General features: G+C 39.1%; 3 protein-coding genes and 1 long non-coding RNA gene across 6 annotated transcripts; 3 read left to right on the top strand and 1 right to left on the bottom strand.

Moving 5' to 3' along the window:
• The first annotated feature begins 132 nt into the window (after window positions 1-132).
• actc1a (actin alpha cardiac muscle 1a) lies at window positions 133-5,059 on the top strand. Its single transcript, XM_044376967.1, has 8 exons — window positions 133-235; window positions 2,250-2,403; window positions 2,524-2,652; window positions 2,772-2,967; window positions 3,055-3,216; window positions 3,537-3,728; window positions 4,473-4,654; window positions 4,771-5,059. The coding sequence occupies exons 2-8, from the start codon at window positions 2,275-2,277 to the stop codon at window positions 4,912-4,914; spliced, it is 1,134 nt and encodes a 377-aa protein (XP_044232902.1). The 5' UTR covers window positions 133-235; window positions 2,250-2,274; the 3' UTR covers window positions 4,915-5,059.
• On the bottom strand, window positions 692-2,276 carry LOC122999757. The gene is made up of 2 exons (XR_006407818.1): window positions 2,167-2,276; window positions 692-1,924 (listed from the first exon to the last, which is right to left on the bottom strand). It is a non-coding gene; the product is annotated as an uncharacterized LOC122999757 (long non-coding RNA).
• A 1,306-nt stretch (window positions 5,060-6,365) lies between the features above and the next one.
• On the top strand, window positions 6,366-10,124 carry LOC122965433 (rho GTPase-activating protein 11A-like). 3 transcript variants are annotated; one of them, XM_044329526.1, is made up of 8 exons: window positions 6,366-6,631; window positions 6,708-6,804; window positions 6,998-7,254; window positions 8,395-8,573; window positions 8,673-8,774; window positions 8,871-9,044; window positions 9,135-9,225; window positions 9,861-10,124. In XM_044329526.1, the coding sequence occupies exons 1-8, from the start codon at window positions 6,456-6,458 to the stop codon at window positions 9,979-9,981; spliced, it is 1,197 nt and encodes a 398-aa protein (XP_044185461.1). In that variant the 5' UTR covers window positions 6,366-6,455; the 3' UTR covers window positions 9,982-10,124. The 3 variants fall into 3 exon arrangements, with proteins under 3 accessions (XP_044185461.1, XP_044185462.1, XP_044185463.1); XM_044329527.1 differs by having other exon boundaries at window positions 9,138-9,225; XM_044329528.1 differs by having other exon boundaries at window positions 8,422-8,573.
• Window positions 10,125-10,211: 87 nt separating this feature from the next.
• LOC122965434 (neuroendocrine protein 7B2) lies at window positions 10,212-16,643 on the top strand. The gene is made up of 6 exons (XM_044329529.1): window positions 10,212-11,183; window positions 11,566-11,791; window positions 12,489-12,638; window positions 12,822-12,934; window positions 14,656-14,709; window positions 14,968-16,643. Exons 2-6 carry the CDS (start codon window positions 11,566-11,568, stop codon window positions 15,094-15,096), a joined length of 672 nt encoding a protein of 223 aa, XP_044185464.1. The 5' UTR covers window positions 10,212-11,183; the 3' UTR covers window positions 15,097-16,643.
• The last annotated feature ends 66 nt before the right edge of the window (window positions 16,644-16,709 follow it).

Genomic DNA, 16,709 nt, shown 5'->3' on the forward strand with positions numbered 1-16,709 from the left:
CCACTCTCTCCTTGGCCATCCATCTCCAAGGCAACACCTCTCCAGTTTGGTGGCGTCCCTGACACAGGATCCACTTTACTGAACCATTTTACTCAGCAGCACTTATTTGGGCTTGTGTGAACTCCTGAGCCCGCCCACTGGCCCTCAACCTCAGGACGCCGAGACATATTTAAGGACCCCCTTGCACCCTCGCCCTTTGTCCCAGTGGAAACTCCAGTCTTGTGGTTACAACTTGGTGAGTCCCTTTGCAATCTCATTGCTGTGTTTCAGCTGTTTTGCTTTTTGGACTGAAGGGAACGGGGAGGATGGGTAGATACTGCTGCTGCTGCTGCTGCTGCTGCTGCTGTAGGACATATAACTGCTGCAACATGGAGTTATTTTACAGTGTGGTCACTAGACAGGGGAAAGTTCTGTGTTTCTGTGACCAGAGTAGATGATTTGTTGGTGGGAGAAGGATGAGGGCTGAGCATAAGAGAGGAGGAAGAGAAGAGAGAAAGAGAGAGCACAGGAAAATTGGTGGTGTGAAATAATTTAGATTGTTGCAATTGATTGACAAGTCATCCAGATTCAAGACAGTGACCTTCACTAAGCAGACTGGGAGAGGATCTGAGGTTTAGGATGCTGTGGAGTTGCAGGCATACAGCTCTAACTCAGCTTAGATACAGCCTGAAGAAGAGCTTTTGAATTCTGATTGAGTTTTAGATTAGTTCATATTAAATTTGACCACTTTTATACCAAAAGCAATGTGTGACACAATATTTTCCATAGCAAAGATGAAAACTCTCTGAAATAGCATTGTTGTACTGTTGGAGGCTGAAAACTCGCACTGAAACCCACACTAATTTAGATCTAGTCTGCCTATCTTGGCCAGGACACTGTTGACAAAGAGATTTTTAATCTCATTGGGGCTTTCTTGGTTAAATAAGTTATTTAATGGCAGGGTGGAAACTTAGGACACAAATGGCTTCTTAAATAACTTGCACAACTTTTTGAATGAAAAGACTATGTTTAGTTGTATGCAAGTATATTGTCAATAAAGTTGAACTGAACTTGTTGAGTTGAATTAAATTAATGAATGAAATATGCCTACAAAGTGAAGTTTATTTATTTATCTGTATTTATTCATAGGGGACAATGTGCATTAATTGACACTGACGTTTTAACAACATCAGTGTAAATGTGCCAGGGTTAACTCAATAGCTAATTTGCATCCGTAGTCCTGACGGGACAAAATATTGACAAATGGATAGAACACTTCATACATAGGTGAGTTTCCAGCAACATAAGTGTGAAAACTGGAGAAAATGTATCACAAGTCAAACTTGATTATGAGTTTCTTGTGCAATGGATGCCATTTATTGGCATATTTTTCATAGTTGATAAATATTTAACTATATTGGCCCAATATATGTGAATAAGCCTTGTAGGACAACTTCAGAGATGCGATTATAGAGTGAAAGGAAGGTGAACATTTTGATTTTAATGGTATCTTCTATAGTAAAACCATTGTCAACTCGTTGAGACACATTGATGCTGTCCTATTGCTTTAAAAGTTTCATGCAGAGCACTGAGGCTAAGAACATTGCAATAAATGAATTTACAGATGTTGATTTTCATGGGGAAGCCTGATGCTGGCACTTGGGATGCAGGCTGTGGCCAGAAAGCCTGGAAAGATCTCAGCACATGGTCTGGCTCCAAACAGAGGAGTCATCTATGTGGCGACAGCTGAGGAGAGTCCCAGGCCAACCACTGCCACTTGTCAAAAGACACACCGCCTCAGCTGTTAACTGGCTCGGGCTTAACGATGAGATACAGAGGAGGGGTTGTTGGGGCAGAAGGGGGTGACAAGGGTCCCGAGGCTGAAAATAGAACAGTGAGTGTGTGCGGGGGGTTGAGCCATGTCCCATTTTGGCTTTTCAGGCAGCTGTGAGACAAGTGAGAGGAGATTAGAGCACTCAGAAGTGTCTTCATACTAAACATAGTGCTACATTGCTTCTCAGCATTGCATTACTTTGTTTTATGATGTGAAATGATCTTCCACGTAGACTTTAGATGGAAGTATTAGGCATTTAAACTTGATAGAGGTCTTATTTCCTGATTGTGTGTTTTGCAAATCACCATGGTCAATAAAAGTGAAATCTTGTTAAAAGCTTAAAAGTAGCTTACAATGCTGAGTGTGGTGATGTCCAGCATATCAAATTATCACAAACTAAGATTTTGCCTGTGTTTCCATCTCGTTGTTCATATAGAAGGCCACCCCAGAAAAGACCAAACATGTGTGACGACGACGAGACCACCGCCCTGGTGTGCGACAACGGCTCTGGCCTGGTCAAGGCTGGGTTTGCCGGTGATGACGCTCCCCGCGCTGTCTTCCCATCCATTGTTGGACGCCCCCGTCACCAGGTTAGAATACTGAAAAGACAAGAGATTTCTGAAAGATACATTTCTTTGTAGTTATATCACAGGCTGTCTGTGTGTCTGTCTGGTTCCTGAGATTCTGAGATGTGTTTGCTTTGTTCTCAGGGTGTGATGGTGGGTATGGGTCAGAAGGACAGCTATGTGGGAGATGAGGCTCAGAGCAAGAGGGGTATCCTGACTCTGAAGTACCCCATCGAGCACGGCATCATCACCAACTGGGACGACATGGAGAAGGTGAGAAGTGGGGATATGTAGAAAAACACCTCAATAGGTTTTTCTTTTAGTTTGTGATTGGATTCTGAGTTATTTTACATCCACTGACAAGTTCCTGATCCCCTGTCTTGCTGTTACAGATCTGGCACCACACCTTCTACAATGAGCTCCGTGTGGCCCCTGAGGAGCACCCCACCCTGCTGACTGAGGCCCCCCTCAACCCCAAGGCCAACAGGGAAAAGATGACCCAGATCATGTTTGAGACCTTCAACGTCCCTGCCATGTACGTGGCCATCCAGGCTGTGCTGTCCCTGTACGCCTCTGGTCGTACCACCGGTGAGTTTCCGCCAAGAACTTAAACTCGTCCAATAAACATTTTCATTTTGTTCCATCATCTGACAATTGTTCTTTTTTTCTTGACAGGTATTGTGTTGGACTCTGGTGACGGTGTGACCCACAATGTGCCCATCTATGAGGGTTATGCTCTGCCCCACGCCATCATGCGTCTGGATCTGGCTGGTCGCGACCTGACTGACTATCTGATGAAGATCCTGACTGAGCGTGGCTATTCCTTCGTCACAACTGGTAAGAGGGCCCCAACAGGACACGTCGACAATTAACTGGAAGCAAAAATTTAATTACTTTCCGAACTAATAATGTACCTTATTACACTTGTTTAATTAAGGATTTTCTACTTTAAATACTTAGCTGGTAAAAGTAACATAATATTTATACACTTTTACTTAGCCTAAGTATAATTTAAATGCAGGACTTTTATTTGTAATGGAGTATTTTCTCATTGAGGTATTGCTACTTTTACTTAAGGATCTATGTACTTCTTCCACCACTGCCACACAGTGCATATTTGCAGACTCATTTATTCACTGAAACCTTCCTTCTTCCAGCTGAGCGTGAGATCGTGCGTGACATCAAGGAGAAGCTGTGCTACGTCGCCCTGGACTTTGAGAACGAGATGGCCACCGCCGCCTCCTCATCCTCCCTGGAGAAGAGCTACGAGCTGCCCGACGGTCAGGTCATCACCATCGGCAACGAGCGTTTCCGCTGCCCCGAGACCCTGTTCCAGCCTTCCTTCATCGGTGAGTCATGACACCCAGCATCTAGTTACTGACTCCCCCTGAGCGCCTCACATTATGCAAGTCATATTCATGAGTGATTATGTTACATGTATACAACTGAATAGATTTGTTGCAACTCATGAGTTTACTCCACCTAGTGGCCAAAAGGAGGTAACAGCCTTGTTAGTACACAAAACATTTTATGAGACAATAAAAACAATTCGACTGAAAAATGTTAATTAATTTTGCTTGTTGGTCTATTGTTTACACACAACTGGGAGAGGGATCCCTCCTCTGTGGCTCTTCCTGAGCTTTCTTCCATTTTTTCCCAGTTAAATGTTTTTTTCCCTATTAGATTTTTTCCACTACTAGTTAGAATTGAAAGATAGAAGATGTATTGCTGTACAGACTGTAAAGCCCCCTGAGATTAATTTGTGATTTGTGATATTTTGGGTTGTAGAAATAAAAGTTGACTTGATGAAAAGTATAAGTGGCTAAAAAAATCACATACTCTACTTATTTTATATTTTTTGTTTTTATTTGATTCTATTTTTCCAAGAAAGCCCATCCATTCTTGTAAATTTTTACCATCCTGTTCGCACACATTTACCAGCCATATACACACTCAATGTTTTTTTAATATGTTGTATTGTGACCCTGATGATGACAGAAAACCCAAAAAGGCGTTCGTTATACTGCAAGTGTTGCCGGAGTTTTGACCTCTTCTGTAGCCCACATTCACCTTTTCTCATCTCACCTGCTCAGGTATGGAGTCTGCCGGCATCCATGAGACCGCATACAACAGCATCATGAAGTGCGACATTGACATCCGTAAGGACCTGTACGCCAACAATGTGCTGTCCGGTGGTACCACCATGTACCCTGGTATTGCTGACCGTATGCAGAAGGAGATCACCGCCCTGGCCCCCAGCACCATGAAGATCAAGGTGAGCCCCTGTAGTGCAGCACTGACTGGTTAAATTGGCAAGAAGTGCCCAAAATCTCAATATGTTGCTCCTGGTTCTCTTACCAACCTGTACCTCTGCTCTTTTCTCCTATCTAGATCATCGCTCCCCCTGAGAGGAAATACTCCGTCTGGATCGGCGGCTCCATCCTGGCCTCTCTGTCCACCTTCCAGCAGATGTGGATCAGCAAGCAGGAGTACGATGAGGCAGGCCCCTCCATCGTCCACAGGAAGTGCTTCTAAATCTCCAAGCAGCACCAAAAAGACAAAACGAAACAGCCCAACCCCATACCAACTGCACCAGCTTTCCTTCCATCTGTATTTCTACTGTGCCCTTTGCTGTATATACATGTACTGTTGTAATAAAAATAGTTGCTTTTAACAGTAATCTTAAGTGTTGGAGTCTGACTCAATATACAGGTAACAAGCTTTTCCATGAACATACTTTAAGATGTCTACAGGCCTGTTGACTCCTGATTCTTTACATTGTTTCAACATCCAATTTGAATTCTGACCCAAACTGTTAATAATTAAGAATACAATTTCAACACAAATGGAGTTGTCAGCAGAACACAAGTTACTTTAAAGTAATAGTTTGACACTTGAGTAGTACGTTCATTCAATTTTTTGCAGGGTTAGATGAAAAGATTGATAATTGTGCACTACACATGCAGTCCATAGGTCAAAAATCCATCTAATAGCACATCTAAAGCTGACAAATAAACACATTTTGTCTTGTTTGTTTAATTCATACAAAAACTGAAGTTTTTTAACTCAAGGAAGCAGCTACTGGAGTCTTGTCGTCATTGAAGGCTGTCAGGCAGCCAGCAGAGGCTCAAGGATGTCACTGCTCCAAGACAAAGTCCAACTTGTCACTTTTACACTTCAATTTTAGCACAGATTAAAAAAACAAGATATAGCATGTTAATTTGTGATCTTTAGTGGCACTGGAAGGCAGATTTTTTTAACACCTTGGACAGAGCAAAGCTAGCTGTTTCCCCTTGTTTCCAGTCTTTATACTAAGCTGAGCTAACATCCAGCCTCATATTAATAGAACAATATGACAGTGATATTGATCTTTTCTCCTCTCTTCGAACTCTTTGCAACTGTGCTTCCAAAAGTGTCAAGCTATTCCTTATATGAAGTTGTTTTTTTTCTTAATACCATGTGTGAAAAAAATCCTTTATTTATTAACCTGTTTAGATGAAACTATCATAAAATCAGGTGCGGAGATTAGATTATAATTAAAGGATAAAAACTCTTAGAGTATTAAGAACAAGTTGATGTCACACATAATCAAGTTGTTCCTAATGACAACTACAAGTGTTGCTGGAGTTTTGACCCTTTAAAACTGTGTTTCCTTCTCCATGCACCTTGCAAGTAGGTGGAAATGAACCAGGAACCCTCCCACTCTAATTAAATCATACATACACAACAGAGAGAAAATGATGCGTTTTCAGATTCAGCCAGATTAGTGTGGACACAATCATCTTTTCACAAAAGTCTCACAGTTTACTATGGTGGAGTTACATATTTTGTCCTTTACCATATCATTCCCAGTACACTCAGCAAATCTGAGAAATGAAATCTGTGGTGAAAGTTATTTCCTAGTTAAAATCTCATTTCCACCACCTTCTCTGCGTGACCTGAATGCAGCACTTTGCCACCTGTGCCACAGGTGATATAGATGAGCATAATAAAGCCCGCCTCCTTGATTCACTAGTTTACCGAGCGAGCAGCAGAGATTATGGTGTCACAGTCATAGTTTTAGTAATATTTAAATCATGACGATTACAGATAGGAATGTGATTCGGTTTCACCTTCAAAACATTCATGGGATAACTGTGAAGACATTTGAGAAGAAAAAGGAGAGACTGTTCATCAGTGGCACAAAGATCTTTGGTGTTCCTCTGGAAAATTTAGCAAGACGCTACATTCCTGAGTTTGGTCTGGTACCCTGGTGAGTGTGAACAGCAGGATTAGGATGTTTATGAGATTGCCTCAGACAACAGTTTTGAACATGTTTTGTGTCTCAGCTTTTTGGTGGATGCTTGCTCATTTCTTCTGGAGCGTGCTGGGACTGTGGGCCTGTTCAGGAAACCAGGCTCTCTTCCTCGCATTAAGACCCTCAGGGTAGGATTTTGACCTTTTTAAATTGTATAAATAAAATCTCTACTTGAGCAACAGCACCATCTAGTGGTTTGCGCTCAAACTTTACCTCAATGAGATAATATGAAAAGACAATTTCTGTGATGCAACATGTTATTACTGATGTGACAGTTTATTCTTGCCAGACATAAATCATCCTTCTTGTATCTGGTTTCAGGCCAAGCTGAATTGCGGGGAAGGCTGTCTACCCACAGCCCTCCCTAATGATGTGGCCACTCTCATCAAACAGTTTTGCAGGGAGCTGCCCGAGCCTTTGTTCCCCTCTGAGCTCCACGCAGCTCTTCTCAAGGCCCAGGCATTGCCCGCCCTGCAGGACAGGACCTCTGCCCTCCAGCTGCTGTCCTGTTTGCTACCTGCCAGAAACTCCTCCTGTCTGCATTACCTGTTTGACTTCCTCTCCAAAGTTTCCAAGAGGTTTGAGACAGTACTAATGATATGGGAATATTAAGAGAAAGTACTCCAGTCCATACAAATTTCAGACTGGGTATGTGTAGTCTACTTTTATCAGTGTACTGGAATAGATGAGAGCAAATCACAACCAGGCAAACAGGAAGTCAACTTCACCACAAATGGAACAAAGCTAAATTTGCAGCTTAATGCCTGAAACAGAAGCTGAAGTTTTGAATTTTAAGAAATAATTATTGTTTTATCACTAACTGCTATCTCTGCTGTGCCAACATGTGACCAAACCTGTCAGTGATGTACAGTAGCTTTGCCCTGTTGTTATATATTACCAGCAAAGTGAAAACTTTAACTACTTAATGTCAGAAAAAACTGGATTTTAAGTAGCTGAACTACTTCATATCACCCATAATTCAGACTGACAGTTCTGTATCGCTTTCCTCGCAGTGTCTAATGATCTTTTAGTAACCCAGTTTAAAAGTACTGTAAAATCAGTTTTATTCAGTAGTAGTAGTATTATTCATATCCACATGTTTAATTGAGATGGTTCTATAATCTGTACAACATAGCACAACACTGTCTGTCCTTAGACCTTTCAATTAGAAAGAAAAACTCCACAAAAAGTCTGGATCTATCATTATTTTTGTATGTAGTGATAGTGCTTCACTGAACTGTTTCAGAAATTATCACATTATTGCTATTTTTGAGACAAAAAGGTGATTCATGAGTACAATCAGCACTCATCCAAATTGTACTTTTAGGTTATCTAACTAGTAAAAAAGATGTCATTGATATGTTATATGAATGATATGAATATCATATAACATCATCATATGAATGATAAACATTTTTTGCCTGTTGGATCATTGGAGCACATTTCAAAACGTGGCCTCTTTATCTCTGTCTGAGAGGTATTGACAAATAATGATTCATTGGTCCTTGATTGATAAAGAAGAAAGGCATTCGGCAGTGACTTTTAAAATCTTTTCATGATCATGGCTTTGATACTGATGTCAACAATTGACTTGGATGGGATTTTTAAGCTTTGCAGGCCCGTGATGCTATTTATTTCTAATTAGCAGCTAGCATGTTTGGCTTAAAATTATTTCCTTTTCCCTTTTTTATTACTAAAAATTACTGGATGTTCTACAGACTTTTACCATTTCATGTGTTGCTCAGATGCACTGAAAACTTGATGACCAGCTCCAACCTTGCTACAGTCTTTGTTCCATGTCTTTTACCGCCTCCCAACAAGGCAGAGATGTCTGAAAGGCGCCTCGAACTCAGAGTTCTCGTCCTGCGCAGCTTCATTGAGAATCCACATTTATTTGGTAACAAACCAATCAGTCGGTGTTGACACTGTTCTGTAATTAATAGTATTTTTATGTTTTGGACATCTGCAATGTTATGATCTTAACTATATTTATTAGGTGTGATTCCTAAGGCTGTCATGGATAGTATGGAATTTCTGACGAACTTCCATCTTCCGAAAGACACAAAGAAAGGACAGAGAAAGAGACACAGTTTTAGAGGTAAAACATGTAGATAAACAACACAAACTGTATTATCATCTTTGTTTCTCCCCTGAAAGCCTCCTGTGAGCTCTGTATTTTCTCAAATACATGTAGTGATGCGATCTGTGAAGACCGTACCATGGATTCAAGGGAGGTCAAAGGTCAGACCACCAGTCTCTGAGCAGAGCCAGGGGTCCACATCAACAGAAAAACCAACCCTCAGGAGAAGTGTTGGTCTGGAGACCTTCCCCAATCTACTGCTATTTAGGACCTGCATGCCTTGTGCAGGTATATACAAGATGAAGATAGAAACACACAGCAGTGGGAGGAAATGTTTATTTTTGTATGAAATGTGATTTTATAATAAATTGTTTATAGAAGACGGTTTCAGACCTGCAGCAGCTGCCTTGGATGGCTCCAGTCCTCCTGGCAAAGAGGGATGCAAGACACCACATGAGAGATTAAAAAGGTAAATTATGTTAATTAGAAGTCCTTTTTACACAGAAGACATATTATGTCACAGTGGGAAAAGCAAATGTGTAAATAATACAAGTAATGATGCCTCAATTCCATTTTGCTGCTTCAGTCCAGGATCCTGGTGTGTTGCATGCTGACTGTCTGTCATGAGCTAATGAGACACTTGAATAGAGCAGAGCCATTGTTAATGTTATTCCTGTGCTTTTCGTACTATGACAAGTCAAAATATCTGCTGTGAAAAAAGGCAATTTCACAAGATTCACAAGGAATCAGAGTTAAAACTTGAGAATGTAAATTACAAAATGTAAAATTTGCCAATGCTTCATGGAATTTTTAAATATTGTCACTTTTTTTTAGTCAAAGGTATCACGCTAAATATCATCAATATCAATATTAAATACCACAACTGTGAGTGATAACCCAGGTAGCATCATATTATGCAGAACATGTTCTGTTTTTTTTTTTTTTTGAAGTAATCAACAAATATTGGTCTTTAAGCATTAAGGAATTCTGAAATTGTGCCTTTGTGTTGACTATCTCAGTGGCTTCATATTAAAAACATCACAACGTCACTAGTCTAATTCACATCATCTGATGTTTATAGTTTTCTGTCTGTTTTGTTGGCAGAGATCTGCGTTTGGCTAATTTCTCTAGGTTCACCAGAGGACACGATGCAGATTGCTCTCCTGTACTCACCGCTGTGGGGAAACTGCAGCTCACACCTTGGAGGAGACGCTCTTCTCTCTAAAGTATTAAGTAGTCATGTTGATTGCCCGACGTGATCAGTGCTGATAGATCAGTTTTGGCATACTGTCCTAGATCAAAGCACTTAGTAATATTTTAACAGTCTACATTTTAATAAATTTATGTATTTCATTGTTTTTATCAAAATGTTTAAAGTTTTTTTTCTCACTCACATCTTTAATGCAAAGCAAGGATCCAAAGTCAAAATGCCAGAAATAGATAATAATGACGATAATAATGATGATGATGATAATAATGATGATAATAATAATGATGATGATAATAATAATAATAATAATAATCAATCCACAAGAGACATTTAACAAGTCAGCAACAATAAACTAAGAGTACAGACTCAGAAATAAGCACAACGCCAATAATGGAGAATTAATAATGATAGACATTAAATAAAGGCCAGCATATACATATATCATCATTAGAGAGGTAAGAACTCTCTGTGGTCCTATTTTCTGGCCTACATCATTGAAACCTCTGAGCTTTATAGAGGCAATATTAAAGGGGGAAAAATATATAAATTAAGAGCCTAAATATAGGAATATGATGATAAAACTGAAGTTGGATAGAAAGGACAAAATATCTAGTTTGTATTCTGATTTGTACTTATTTAATATTGCTACCAACAGCAGAATAATATATATAATGATATAAGATGTATGATGTGGCTTACAGAGAAAATGGGCGTTTTTGAAGAAAGACTAAATATGTCTGTTAGTGATGATGATGGTTCTTCTCATTTCTCTCCACGCTTCGCGTGGTGAGCTCATAATTGGCACAATGCAACAGCCAATGAGACGAGAGGATTTTTGGTTTCCTAGCAACTGCGTCTGAACCGTGAAGGGAGGCGGACTGCATCTTTCTGCGAAGTTGCATAATGGTTGAATAAAGGTTGCGATGATGATACCGGAAATCGGGTGTTTTCCTTCAGAATAAAGTCGTAGAAAAAGTCCTGAAGATAATCTTTAAGGCCAGTTAATCCACAACGCCATAAAAACATGAATATCTGAATAAATGCTAAATTCACTTATATCAGGATTTGTATTTGGTGGAAACATTGCGTTTTTTATTCTTTATTATCGTCGTGTTGGTAAAGCAAGATTTTTATTTTGGAGACAGGAAATGGATATTGTAATTGTGGCTATCTTGGCAGGTATCGCTTAGTAGGCAGGTCCCTCCATCAGAGACACGGTAAGAAAAACACATCACAACCCTTATTCTGACAATTTGTGATATTTTCAGGTAATAAAATACACTTATTATCGTATCAATGTAATAAAATACAGTTTATAACATACATTAAGGTCTTTTTCTGTTTCATAGACATCATGTAGGCTATTTACAGGCTCCTCACATCGACCCTCTGTTTACAGATGGCGCACCAAGGTTTTATCCAATTTACACATCTTTCATATTTCTTTGGATACACTTTCTTTAGGTTTCAATTAACTATAATTCTAGGTGACGTAATGTTGTTACTCACTCCATCCGTCATCATCTAATTAGCCCATTAGATAGAAAAAAAACAGCTGTGTTTGTACATTTTCTACAGTGAAGTCTGTTGTGTGTTTAGATGACAGAAATGTGCGCGGCGGTGCGGTTATCGTTGCTCGGCCTCCTGCTGTGCCTGCAGCTCAGCAGGGCTTCAGCCCGCAGCCCCCGCACGGCAGACCAGGTGTCTGAGGCCGACATCCAGAGGCTCCTGCACGGTGTCATGGAGCAGCTGGGCATCGCTCGGCCCAGGGTGGAGTACCCCGCACACCAGGCCACAAACATTGTCGGGCCTCAGAGCATACAGGGTATGTTGGGTGATTTTATACAAGGTGGGCTGTAGAGGGTCTGTAATGTTATTGTGAGGAGGAGGATTAGGAGCATTGAGGAATCAGGTGAGTTAAGGTGAAAGATGTGGAGGATGGCAGCGTTTGTGAAGTACGTGAGGAATCAAATCTATATCTATTTGTTACAATATTCTCTACACTTGACCCTCATACTCAAAATTCTACTCAGTCTTAAATCATTATTTATTTTCTTTCTTTTTTGTTCTAGTTTCCCCTTTTTTCTTCTAATTTTAATTCTATAATGCTCAGATGCGATGCTTCTGGGCACAGAGTTGTGTTCCATTTGTTTATTTTCATTTTCACAATATATTACCATAATGCTGTGTTAAACTTCATAATGTGGCCCTTGTTCAGTTACATTTCAGGACATTGCTCCCAATATTTTCTAGCCCTCCATACTGTAGATTACCTCAGTTGTATTAAATTAATTTATTCAGACCCATTCAAGTGTTTATTTCAAGTAATATCATCAGAATAATTAAGGGTTATCTCAATATGAAGAACACTGTAAGTTTGCTTTAGTTGAGGTTTCATTTACAGCTGAAAAAACTTTAAATTTGAAAAATATAAGGCTTTTGTGACATGTAGTATTTGTCAAGCTGGTGTTGCTGTTTCTGTTGTTTTCATGATAACTGAAGTGCTTATTTTTTCCCACAAGGTGGTGCTCATGAGGGGCTGCAGCACCTCGGTCCTTATGGAAACATCCCAAACATTGTGGCTGAGCTGACTGGTGATAACGTTCCCAAAGACTTCAGTGATGACCACGGCTACCCAGACCCTCCAAACCCCTGTCCACAAGGAAAAACAGGTACTTTTAAAATTCACTAGAATCACGGAAAATGTTGCTTTTAATGCTGTCACAGAATTAGTGAGAGACAAAACATAGTAACACAAATGAATACATTAACCACTTTTTGATTAACCAGAATTTAGATAAATCTGATAAATTGCATCCTCAGTCTTCTCTGTCTGTTCCTTGTCACATTTGCAGCAGCAGACCGGTGTTTGGAAAACGCTCCGGACACAGCCGAGTTCAGCAGAGAGTTCCAAAAACACCAGCACCTGTTTGACCCGGAGCATGATTACCCTGCGCTGGCGAAGTGGGTGAGTACAGAGTAGGACTGCAACAAATGATTAGTATTATTACAGATTAACCACTTGAATGTTCAAGTGATCCTTATTTAGATTGTAAAATGTCAGAAAATGTTTAAAAGCAAGTGCAAATTCCCAGAGCCCAAGGTCACATCTTCAGATTGTCTTTTTTTTGTCCGCCCAAAACTCTAAAACCTAAAGACATTCAATTTACAATCATATAAAACACAGAAAAGCAGCAAATCCTCACATTTGAGCGGCTGGAACCTACAAATGTTTGTCTGATAGACAATTTAAAGGAATAATTCAATATTGGGAAATACGCTTATTCATTTTCTTAATGAGAGTTATATGAACAAGGGAAACAATAAGCCTGTTCCTGTCTAGAGGTCTCCGCTGGTTGCCTGGCAACCTCAGGGTGACAACATTACTCCAGGAGGTTGCTCCTTCTGGCCAAGAAATAGTCCGGCATATAATCCCCTGTCAAACAACATGTGGTTTTTGTACTTGGTATTATTTTTACAGATTAAACAAATGAGATATAACAAGTTCATTAGTGAACTTTAGAGGTTTGGAAGGTGGATTTTGTTACCACAGAGACAGGCTAGCTGCTTCCCCCTGTTTCCAGTCTTTGTGCTAAACTAATCAGCTCCTGGATGTAGCTTCATATTTACCGTACAGACATGAGAGTGGTATCGACCTTCTCATCTAACGCTCAGCAACAAGGCAAATGAGAATATTAACCACCAGAATGTCAAACTATTGTTTTAAACAATCAATTTATTATCAAGTCAATCGTTTCAACATTTGATTCCCAACTTCTGCAGTTACCAGCGGGTATGTGCAAAGATTGTGGATCACTGTCTTTTAAATGGAAATTATTATCTGGTTGAAAATATATATTTGTGTGTAGGAGGAAAATAAACTCATTAATAAGATGACAAATTTGTGTGATGCTGATCTTCCAGTAAACTACCGGTGCTATTGCACCTCTTATCAACCTGAATCAGCTGTAACACCCGAACACCACATCCTGTGATTGAGATTGCTTAAAAACTAGTTAGTAAGTCACAATAGAGATCTAATAGTGCTGAATAAATGGCTGAAAATGTCTGTAGTAGTACAAATATTAAACCAAATCTACTGGGGAAAAAAAGACCAAGCCTAAACATAATCAACTGCATGATCATGACGTCTTATTAGAGCAAGATACTGTGACAATTTCCACTTTTATATCATTATTTGTTTTAAATAAACACAGTAGGCATATGACAGGGTGGTGTTGATAAAGATTTTGCGCTCATCTGACAGGGCTGCAGGGTGTCAGACAAAAAAGGTTGCATTAATATTAGTAGTACTATTATGATATGGCAATAATTTATTTTAATTTTATCGCCTGACATCTGAAAAAGAGCAAATCTCTCGCCCTCTCTGGTTGTTGGAGACAGGAAACTCAGCAGCAGTAGTCATAGCTGTGGTTTCTCGTCGTCTACTCATGCTGGCGACTGTTTAAAACTTAAATGAAGACAAGATTTTTGCCATTTGAAAGATCAAACTTGTTTGTAATTTGTAAGGATTCATCCACCAGTCTTCGTTTGCGAATGTTTTTATTCCCTGAAAATGCATTCAGACAATTTTTTGACAGTAATTTATGAACAAAGAGGCTGTAAAACAACAGATACATGATTTTATGTCTGAAAACTGTTTTTTTTTCCTTCTAATTTTTCTTTCAGAACAAGGAGCTTTTGTACCAAAAACTGAAGGGAGGACCAAAAAGGAGAAAAAGGGTATAGTGTTTCTTGGTTGTGTTCTTGTTTTTTCTTTTGTAGGATTATTTCTGAGAAACCACATCGCCAGCACTGAGATTCACCCCTGAAGGAACCGATTTACTCTTAAACTCACTGCTTTGGATATAAATTCATATTCTGAACAAGTTTTAATGAAACTTTACTTGTTTGTTCTGATATTGTCATTTTGAGATTTGGTCAGATGTTTAGTTTTGAGGTACATTACTAATATTCTAATATTTTTTTGTCTGTCTGCAGAGCATCAACCCATACTTAATGGGCCAGAAGCTGGACAATGTGGTTGCCAAGAAATCTGTCCCTCACTTCTCTGAGGAAGAGGAAGAAGAGGCGCCAACCATCTCTGCTGCCACCAAATCCACAACCTAAACTCCTGCACCTGAAACTGCTCACTGTAATATTAAAGTACACTGGAAAAAGTTTTTAACACCCTATATTTCATCATTTTTGTTTACATCTCAAGCGATGGAATCTCACTGATGAATAAGAAAATGTAAGAAGACAATAGAGAAAGGTTTTATTGAATCTGAAACATATTAATATTATTATATTTGCAACATATAGTCATATACCTTCATAGTATACCATTCAGTGAAAACCATGTATCTCCAACTTTGGTGATTTTAATTTTTTCAGATAGACCCCTAATATAAAATTTTCCTACATCTTAAACTAAACAAACAGTTAAAAAACTCAGTGGATTATCTGAAATATGCATCACCACAAAGCTGAAAACAGGAAGTTAATGTTTTGGAGATAAGTGGTTCTGACAGGACAGCAACAATATGATCTGAGAGTTTGCAAATTATCATAACAGGTAAATAAATATGAAAATGTTGGTCAATCATTGACCTTTTAAATAGTTTGACAAAATCTTAAACCAAGGTCTGGTTGGTTGGTTGGTTTCTCCAGAGCTTTTAATTGCATCTCATCAGTGAATGCTATCTGGTTAGTTGTCATGGAGATGGGCTCAGGTCCCTGTTTCCATTCAAGGATGGCCTTTGTTGTCAGATCCTTAATCTTTCTCCGGCTGTCTACTGACTCCTGGTTTTGGTGTGGTGTTCAGTTTGTGTTATAAGTGGACCTTGAGTTTGGATCATTATGTTAAAGAAAGGGATCTTTGGTGTTTGCCACTCAGCTTCCATAGTGGGAGGCAAATGTCAGAGTAGAAATAAGAGGAAAAAATACCCTAAAAAAGTCAAAAGTCATGTAAAAAGTGATCCTACTGTAGGTGAAAAACATACTGTAGAATAGCTTCAATTCTAAGACAAATATCTGCTACAGGTGTCTGAGTAGGGAGATAAAGATCCATTTCCAGTCAAATAAAAAGTCACAAACATTCTTAGTTCACTTATCTTTTCTCTTTTAGTCTTAATTTTAAGGCATGAATGACCAGAAACCCTGAGATTCCACCATTGAATCCAAAAAGCTAAAATATGAGGTGTTAAAAATTTGCCTGGCAGTGTACAGTATTATCGACTGTATCATAAGACGTTTTATAGAGCTTTATTGATTTTGAGGGAATGTTGAATCTAAAAATTTACTTATTAATCGCTGTACAGAAATTGAGGTTCTCACAGTATGAGGTTTAATTTTTGTATGTCTTGATATGACCAGTTAATCACCTCTGTGTCTTGAAGCAAGAATTCAATACAAATCATATCCTTAGTAGTTAAACAGTTGTAGGTTTGCTTTGTTATGTAGAAGAAATGACTTCTATGAAAAAAAAGTTACCAGAACTACTTCACATGACACTTGGAGCTTATTCTGACTAGTATTTATATACGTCACCATACCGCAGTAATATGAATCTCTACAGGCAGCACTGAATCTGTTTTGAGTCACTTGATCTTGCCAAAATGTTTGTGTTTTTGTTCTGTAAAGTCAAATAAACGATTTATCTGCATTGAGAAAAAGTTTGGAGTTTTTTCCCCCCCCTTTCAGATTTTTTCCCCTTTCAGACAGATAAAGTGAGGATGAGG

Source organism: Thunnus albacares, chromosome 16 (assembly GCF_914725855.1).
Source record: "Thunnus albacares chromosome 16, fThuAlb1.1, whole genome shotgun sequence".
In the NCBI taxonomy this organism is placed as follows: domain Eukaryota; kingdom Metazoa; phylum Chordata; class Actinopteri; order Scombriformes; family Scombridae; genus Thunnus; species Thunnus albacares.